Source organism: Sphaeramia orbicularis, chromosome 12 (assembly GCF_902148855.1).
Source record: "Sphaeramia orbicularis chromosome 12, fSphaOr1.1, whole genome shotgun sequence".
In the NCBI taxonomy this organism is placed as follows: Eukaryota; Metazoa; Chordata; class Actinopteri; order Kurtiformes; family Apogonidae; genus Sphaeramia; species Sphaeramia orbicularis.
The window spans coordinates 35,440,295-35,450,130 of NC_043968.1; the positions used below are offsets into that span (position 1 = coordinate 35,440,295).

At 36.6% G+C, this 9,836-nt stretch overlaps 1 protein-coding gene across 1 annotated transcript in view; it reads right to left on the minus strand.

The window, feature by feature from the left end:
* Positions 1-5,511: 5,511 nt before the first annotated feature.
* Positions 5,512-9,836, minus strand: part of plxnb2a.1 (plexin b2a, tandem duplicate 1) — a 245,321-nt gene continuing 240,996 nt past the window's right edge. Inside the window, exon 43 of the mRNA XM_030149192.1 lies at positions 5,512-9,770. Coding sequence (XP_030005052.1) covers positions 9,666-9,770 — 105 coding nt within the window. The 3' untranslated portion in view covers positions 5,512-9,665. The remainder of the gene's footprint in view (positions 9,771-9,836) is intronic.

A 9,836-nucleotide genomic window follows, 5' to 3' on the forward strand; every position in this document is an offset into this window, starting at 1 on the left:
AATTATTAGACCACCCTTGTTTTCTTCAATTTTTTGTTCATTTTAAAGCCTGGTACAACTAAAGGTACATTTGTTTGGACAAATATAATGATAACAACAAAAATAGCTCATAAGAGTTTAATTTAAGAGCTGATATCTAGCCATTTTCTGTTTCAGTCACATGATACACACAGGAGTTAGCACTTGATTGGATGTTTTTGATGAATGAATGCAAGTGTGTGTGTGTACATATATATATATATATATATATATATATATATACACATACACACACACACACACACACACACACATATATATATATATATATATATATATACACACACACAGGGTGGGGGGAAGCAAAATTTACAATATTTTGAGGCAGGGATTGAAAGACAGTGTATAACCAATTAGTTTATTGAAAGTCATGGGAATTTATTTGCCACAAGAAAATGTACATAATAGAAAATGTTTTTATTCTATGTGTCCTCCTTCTTTCTCAATAACTGCCTTCACACGCTTCCTGAAACTTGCGCAAGTGTTCCTCAAATATTCGGGTGACAACTTCTCCCATTCTTCTTTAATAGTATCTTCCAGACTTTCTCGTAATAGTTTTGCTCATAGTCATTCTCTTCTTTACATTATAAACAGTCTTTATGGACACTTCAACTGTTTTTGAAATCTCCTTTGGTGTGACGAGTGCATTCAGCAAATCACACACTCTTTGACGTTTGCTTTCCTGATTACTCATATGGGCAAAAGTTTCTGAAAAGGTATGGATAATAGTGTTAGGTATGATTATGACATCACTATATGTTTGGTTTCAAAACAACTGACGCAGTGCCTGCTGAGAAAAAACAACTAAATGTTCATTGTAAATTTTGCTTCCCCACCCTGTATATATATATATATATATATATATATATATATATATATATGTGTGTGTGTGTGTGTGTGTGTGTGTGTGTGTGTGTAAACCTGCCTGTGTTTACCAAATGGATCATAAACTAACCTGACACATTACCTTCTGCTGATGTACTGTGGGTTAATGCAGATTATTACAAATCTAAACTACATCAAAGGAACTTGTGCCAAACTTTAAAACTTTAAAAAGCCTGGAATTTAAGCAGAATAAAGTAATTAATATCAAAAACATAACAATACATATGCATTGGCATGTTTAACCCATAAAGACCCAAACAGCCACCAGTGACACAAACCATCTACTGATCTAAAATGTTTAATACCTGTTGATCCATTAATCCTATCAATCCATGTAAAAGACAGTTTGTCATCTTTTCATGGTCATCACATATGACCCATTTGGACGTTCAGAGGCTCCGTAGTGAACATGGAAACACCACCATCTTCTCCAACATTTATTCACCAGTAAAACCCATGGAGTTGGATCAGTGACAGTGGATGGACACACTGTGTTTATGTTCAGTTAGATAGATAGATAGATAGATAGATAGATAGATAGATAGATAGATAGATAGATAGATAGATAGATAGATAGATAGATAGATAGATAGATAGATAGATAGATAGATAGATAGATAGATAGATAGATAGACAGAGCCTCCACGGTTTAAAAAAAGTCAATGAATCATTTTGTTATCCGTTTTTTAAGAAAAACTGGAAAATGAATTTCACAATATTTACTTTCAACCTTGTGAAAAGGCTGTAGAGATGAATTAATTCAAGGGTAAATACATGATGTTTTCCAAAGTTAATAAAGGATCCTTAATAGCTTAATTTCCAGGATCATCACATTTCACTGAATGACTGGTCTAATGAATCCAGGGCTGTTTTCAATGATGCTTCTGTCACGATCCCTGATGATCCTCTGAAAGTCTTTTAGAAAAGCTGGTTCATGAAAAAGGGACTGCACTTATGTTTCAGATATATGTGTTCCTGAACCACTGAACTAGAACCCATGGATTCACTACTGTTCCACATTGTGATTGATCTGATTGGTATAAAAGACTCTTATCTGGACTTTGACTGACTACCACAGAAACATCCTTGACTTAAACACCAATACAGTCATCTGTTCCTGTCATCAGTGTTGGACCACTAGAGGATGCAAAGACAACCAAGTCAACAAAAGAGGATTAACATTAGCTTATGCCTATGTTGTAGCTCATGTTGTGTTAAACTGTTCTGGGAAAAGTTAGACAACGATACAATGTCAACACAAACTAAGAGAATGTGTGTTTTTGTTTATCAAAACCCGCGGCAAAGGTTATTTTACAGCTATATAACACTGGGCAACATTTATTTTAAAAAAATTTTATCATCCGCCTCAGAGATTAAACGTGCTAAATCTTGCTTTACTAAGATGAATTGGAAATTAAAGCCGCAAGGGCACTGAAAGGCCCTCGCCAAGGGCATGTCCAGCACTAGTATGTCCATCACTCAGCAGGTGGCACTCTAGCACCAAATCTTAATGTCTTCTGATGAATGGGTGCAGGCCTGGGAGGTTAACAACATTCAAATTTGAGCCAAATCGGTGTTCGTATGTCGGAACTGATGCAGTTTTCACAAGGGTAAATTTTTAGGGGGTACTATAGTGCAAAATTTAATTTTTTTCTGATAACTAAGTGTAGGCCTGGGAGACTGACAACTGATTCAAATTTGAGCCAAACAGGTGATCATATGTCCGAACTGAAGCAATTTTAGTAAAATTTAATTTGTAGGGGGCGCTATGGAGCCAAATTTAACATTTTTCCAATGAATAGGTGTGGGCCTGTGATACTGAAATTTGAAAACTCAAATTTGAGCCAAATCGGTGTTTGTATGTCTGAACTGATGCAATGTTTGTAAAGGCATATTTATAGGGGGTGCTATAGCATGAAAATTTCTTCTGATGAACGTGTGTAGGCCTGGGAGATGGACAACCGATTCAAATTTGAGGCAAATCGGTGTTCGTATGTAAGAACTGAGCCAATTTTTGTAAAGGTAAATTTGTAGGGGCTGCTATAGTGCAAAATTTCAATGTCTTCTGATGAATAAGTGTAGGGCTGGGTGATTAAAAAATTAAAATTAATTCAAATTTGAGCCAAATAGGTAATTATATGTCTGAACTAAAGCAATTTTAGTAAAATAAATTTGTAGGGGGCGCTATGAAGCCAAACTTAAATTTTTTCTGATGAATGGCTGTAGGTCTGGGAGGTTGACAACTAACTAAAATTTGAGCCAAATTGGTGTTTGTATGTCCAAACTGTAGCAATGTTCGCAAAGGTAAATTTGTAGGGGGCGCTATAGAGCGAAATTAATTTTTTTTTCCAATGAATGGGTGTAGACCTGAGAGATAGATGAGTGAATCAAATTGACCCAAATCTGATCGGATGTCTGAGGTGAAGCAATTTTGTAAAGAAAAAACTTGCAAATTTGCGAACTCATTGCACTAAAATGGTGACACCGATCCCAAAAATTTGGCTAACTTTTGAGGCTCCACTTCTACTGTACACCGATTTTAAGCTCATTTGGCCAAACGACCAAGGAGGAGATTGTTAAAATACGACGTCAGCAAAAATGCTGGCTCAGCATTTAGAAAATTTAAATCCAACATGGCTGACTTGCAGTTGGTTTAGGAGTGTGGTCATAATAATATTTGTTGTTTTTCTCCTGACGATGAATATGTGTACCAATTTTTGTGGTTCTACAACAAACTTTATGTGCGAGGTCCCATTGGTGAAATGTATTTCCACTTTTCAAGGGGGCGCTGTCGCAACATTTCTTTATCGATATCTACGAAACCTATATGTAAATTCAGTCAGGATTCAGGAGGTTTCAAGCCATTGTGTCAAATACGAAATATACAAAGATTACAAGGTTGTTAGCAAGCTAGCCCACGGCGATGCTATAAAAGCTAGCTAACATAATCAGCTAAAATGTGCGCCGGCTTCAAAGACGTGCTGTCCTTCACACAGGAGCATTTACAGGCAGGGCTAACAGGCTTGGAGGCTCGTTCGACAACAAATAATATTCGCACCCAAGGCGTAATGGAAGCAGCAGAAAGGGACAACATCCAGGAATTCACACAACGTTGAATTAAAACAGAGCTCGGCCTCCCGTCGCTCCTCTCCAAATACAGAGATGTCACTGCTCACTGGGACAAAACCTCCACAAGAATCTAACCCCAGGCCAGTTGTCCTATGTTTCCGAGAGTTTAAGACCAAAGAGCTTATGCTTCGATCTGCCTGGAATAAAAACCCATTGAGTATAGAGGAAGACACGTATGCTCTGAGCAGGACTACATGAGCCACATACCGGCAAAGAGGAAAGCTTATGGCTCCAGTAGAATGAGATGAAGGAAAAAGGTGTTCGTTTCCAGATGCAAGGCTCCATGTTCACCTGAAGGAGGCAGCTGTTGATCTGAGGAGAAGACGAGTGATTGACCCAAATAACCCAACAGACAAATTAAATGAACAAAACAAAATTATCCGAGACACAGATGACACAACCACCGTGGGAAAGGGCAGGTGGGTCATTGTACAAAAACAGTGGAAGTGCTGTTTCCTTACTTGAGCAGACACCAAAATACTTTAAATTGACCTAATAATCACATTAATTATGTCTTTGCAATGATACACACAGAAAAATAAATTTAAAAAAATATATGACAATTTATTTAAAATGCCAAGTTCAAAGAATTATCTTGTCACTTTCATCATACAAGGAAGTGAAGCCTATAGTTTTCATTTAAAGATACTTTTTTTTTTCATGAATTAACACTCATTCACATTTACATAACATTTCGTACACTGAATACAATATTGATATGGTAAAGAAATTTAAATTATTATTAATAATATCAAATAAATATCAGTCACCCAAAATTATGTCATTGGTGTTACAGCTACACAAAGCAGTTTTTTTTAAGTTATGAACTGGCCTTAAATATAGAGCCAGAGCCAAATTGGTGTTTGTACGTCCGAACTGAAGCAATTTTTGTAAAGGTAAATTTGTAGGGTTAGTAGGAAAAATGAATTTTCTAAGGATGTGTTCATTTAAAGGTTTAAACTAAAATTTGTGGTTAATGTGGTTTGTTAGTGAACAGTGCATTTTTTTCAAGAAAGAAAGAAATATCACTTACAATATGCGCTTGAAATGTGGTATATTCTATTGCAACCTTCAGAATTACAGATCCTACTGGTATTTAACTGACAATAAGCAGTAGTTGCTACTAAATCAACCAGAGTAACAATTATAATGATTAAAAACTGATTTTACATCAGATTTTGTCTAGTTTTAACATGACTTCTTTGGAAGTGAAAACATCAAAACAGAATTACAGTTTATATATTTTAATAATGTAACTAATACACCAATAAAGACACGAGCACAGACACAGACACAAAAAAACAAACTGCCACATTTCTCATTTATATAAACATTTTTATTGGATATTTGGAAATCCTGGCTCTGGATTTTCTGCCCACTTCTCCACTTCTTCAGAAGAGTCACCGATTTGGGCTTTGGTTCAATCCAGACCAGTTAAGACCAGTTGGTTCCTGGTACTGGTAGTGCTGATTCTGTTCATTTCAAAGTCTACACTTGGTCCAGTCCATCAAACCTTTTTTTTTTTTTTCCTACAATGATGTTACAAGAATAAACAATGGGAAAGTTGTATGTGATGTACAAACTGTAAAACAATGCTATAAACACCTTATAACCTCTGATGTTGGTAAAAAACAAAAAAAAAGGTACCAGTGGGCTTTTTTTTACTGAATAACATTCAAAACTTTTAAAAACCATTGTTTACTTTTGCTTCATGTAACAATTTTCTCAATCACGCTTCAGTTTAATGTCACACAAACACATCTGACCTCAAACAGCGACAAATACATCTACTTACAATGAAGGCTCAGTTCCCTGTGCTGATCCTTCATCCAGTCATAACATGAACACTTCACTCTGCAGTACCATATGCAGTCTTAAACATGTGGCGTTACGGCCAGATCCACCTGTCAAATATTCACTGAGCTGTTTGGCCCCAAAGGAATATATGGGTGGAAATAACAAGCATCGGTGTAGTAGTGGTTGGTTAATTAAAGTACACATAGAAACCCTCAGCTAACCAAGTTCCTTTCGACTTTAACACAGAGTCTTAACAAAGAAAATGGAAAAAGTCTGCACTATCCATGTTTATCAGTTTATTTGAGTGCACTGGTTGCAGTTGTCTGTGCAAAAATGACAAAATATGCAGCAACATAATTGTTATTTCGGTAAAAGTCCAGGCACAGGTGGCAGCAGTGGGCACAACGCTGCACAGCAATGGAAAAGCAAGGAAGGAATCATTTGCTGTTTTCATGGCTGCTGACAACTTCTTGAACCAGTTTAGTCTGATGGTCAAAAGATGTCAAGATTTTGTGACTCGAATTCCAAAAAAAATTCAATATTAATGAGGGGAATGTTTCAGTGATGTGACTTAACATCTGACAGGTCCAAGTGTGTCCTTTTCCTGTTTCTTCTTCCAGTTTATAATTGTAATCTCCTGCGTAAGAACCACTATTGTAAAAACTGCCACAAGACTCAAACCATCCATACACTATATATGTGCTTCGAATCACCTTTTTTGGCTTTCCCTCCCGTTTCTACTTCCAGTTTTACTCTTTAAGGCACTTGCTGGTGGCAGAAAGAAGGCAGAAAGAAGCTAGTGTTGGAGGGAAATAAAGACATTATAAGGGATAAACTAGGTCAAATATGGACTTGTCATAAGTTAAAATTAAATTGATGTCACTTATTTAATTATTATACTATATCTGATGTGTGATGGGATTGTACTTTTACGTTGGAAACATGATCGGAAACATTTTAAGAGATTGGAAGGTTTACATGTGAAAAGCAGACGTGGCAGTTTGCATTACAACCAAACTCAGTACCTGTACCAACACTGACAGCCTCCAGAAACTTTCACATTTCTAAAGTTATTTTGTTTATTATAAAAAGTACCACCAAATCATTACGATGTTTGTTTCACTTATTTCTGACTTTGTCCATCATACATAACTCAAATGTGAACAGAAAATCACTCCACATCTACATCATCTACAGTTTGGCACTGAAAGTGAAAGTAGGCAATGCTTATGGGAAGTAAAAAAGCAAACAAAGGGAAAGGCTCAGAAGCATTTACTTCAGCCTTTTGTTTAGGAAATCATGTGGTACCAAAATCTGGTCATCTGGAAATTTGAGGAGTACAAAGACACACAGGACTGCCCTAAGGTGGTATTGCTTCAGATGTGAATTTAAAAATGCAGTTTGTAAAATCTGAAATCTCTGACGTGCCAATCTTTTGACATCACCAGAAAAAAAGACAAACTTCTGAACCAAGAATCTCATTTCAGTCATGCAAAGTTACAAACTGCATATTTAATCTTTGCTTAACTCAACTCAAGCACTAAATAAAGAACATCGTCCGGGCTTCGAAGGCAAAGAAAAATTCAGATATATGACGAGTTTATGTTGAAGAGAGTATGTAGCGTAACAGAAGATAAATGAGAACACTTATACTTCAGTGGTAACGGCACTTAAACCTGTCTGTCTGCTGAAGATATTCTCATCACTTGGTCCACAAATTACTCATTTGCAGAGTGGCTGATGATATAATTGATCATGTAACTTAAGATTTAAGATGTCTCTCCAATATTAATAAACCACTGAGGTGAACATATTTTTACCAACTCTGCTTTATGGGTTTTTTGAATAATTATTTGGCTCTTAAGTTTAAGAGAGACCAAATTTATTGATGCAATTTAACAAAAGGGAATATTTTTTGTTGACTGGATGGTGCACTGAATATTATTTTACATTTCCTGCAGGTTGTAATTTCAACCACTTCATGGATAAAATGAGGAATATGCCATCACCAGGAGGCACATGCATATCCATGAAGCTGCAGGTGTTGGGTGTTAACCTACTTGCACTTATGCAGTTATGTTTTTGTATTTTTGCATGATAGCATATCCAGTTTTTGGTGGTATGTACTGAAGTATGTACCCAGGACCAACAGTACTAATACTGACTGCATGACCCTGGTAAAGTTAAGAAAACTTAAGTTCAGTTGTTTAACAAAGAAAAAAAAAAGATGCATATTGATGCGTCATCATACAGATATATGCACGATGGAGGGCTAAGGCCTATAACAAGTGTATTTAAGACACTTTACCACATTAATCTAGATTTAGTCTAAGCCTTTTTAAAGGATCTATGGGTGCCCCGTCTTCAGAAGACAATTCATTCACTATCCATCATCTGTGCAGAGAGCAAGAGAAGAAAACACTGCATTACATGATGAGAATATTGCAAAAGAAGTCAAAGTTGGCAAATTCTACAAAACAAAATCACATGTAAAAATACAAATGTTTGGCTGTTCAGACCACATGATTAGGCAGTCATGATTTTTCACAGGAAATAAAAAGAAGCTGGTCTTCAGCGACAGGATAATGTTGATAAGGTGAACTACTGGATATGACATTATGCACCTTGATTAACACTTTACGAAAGAAAAACAAAGTGGCACACAATCAGTCCATTAAAAACATAGGTTTCATGTTTGATATGTGAATGCAAAGCCACAGCATAAAGCCTGCAAAAAAAGATTAACACAATGTGAAATTATTCAGCTGTGATTTGTGTGAACAACACAGAGTCGTCAGCATAGAAACACACTGCAGCTTTTATGTGAAAAACATTTGGCCAAAGTCAAGGTTGATGTTTGTTTTGTTCAGACAAATCTTGATTCATCGTACCCTGAATGTTCTCTCCTTATTTGTGCCATCAGAATCAAGGCTCCTGATTGGACAGTGGTGTGTACCGTGGTTTTCATTCGTTGATAATCTTTTTTCCACTCTCTTCAAAGGTAAAAGTTCACCCGAGTACTTCTGTGCTTTAGGTATTCACTGTTGCTGACTTTGGATCTAATTTTCTGATACAGCAATAAGTGATGGTGCAGAAAATTTGACCCCAGAACAGCATTTAAAGGCAAAATAGCCTCACCTCCACAGTTCAGAGCCAAAAAGAAAAAAAAAAGTCACAGGGCTGCTGTATTTCCAAATGAAACGTTAAAAAAGGCTGAGTGGCAAAAAAGGAAGTATCCCGTCATGTCTCATTGCTTGACTTAATTTCTTCTCAATTATCCAAAACTCGTTATTCTTGGGGCGGCTCCTTCTTTTTATGTCCTTATGTGGTTAAATTCAACTTTAAGTGATGCAAAGAAGCCAAACACAGATATACACCAGCTATGTCCAAAATACTGAATACACTGCCAAGCGACCATTAAAAAATAACCCTTTGATTTCACAAAGCTCAACTGCAGTCGTATTACAGGTGCCATTTTGCTTCCCTGTTTTATATTTTTCGTGGGATGCCAAGTGGAATTGGGTAATACAATGTAGTGGACATAAGCGCTTCAGTTTCCACCAGTTGGGCTCATATTAACTCTTCATTTGTCCAAAATCTTCTCTCTTTAAACCTTCTGAGATCCCATAACTCCTCCCCCTTCAGTCTTTATATGGTCAATGGCTTCCTGAGGCTTCTGTAGCCCCACCCACAGTCCTTATATGGTTATAACATTCACTAGAGTCTGCAAGCTCTTATTCCTTTGAACCCTTAAATGGAAAATGACATCTTGTGTTTAAGTAGCCATCCCGCAACCCACGCCAAGAGGTCAGAGGTCAAAGGTCAGTGACTTTATTCTCAAGAGCGGCAGCGATCTGTTGGAGCCGGAGTGTGAGCTGTTTATTCTGAGCTGCTGGGTCCTCGTCTAGTGATTGGATAATCTGATGGAGACATAAGAAACAGAAATGTACACGTTTTCTCATTTTAATTGAAAGTGTAATTGATTC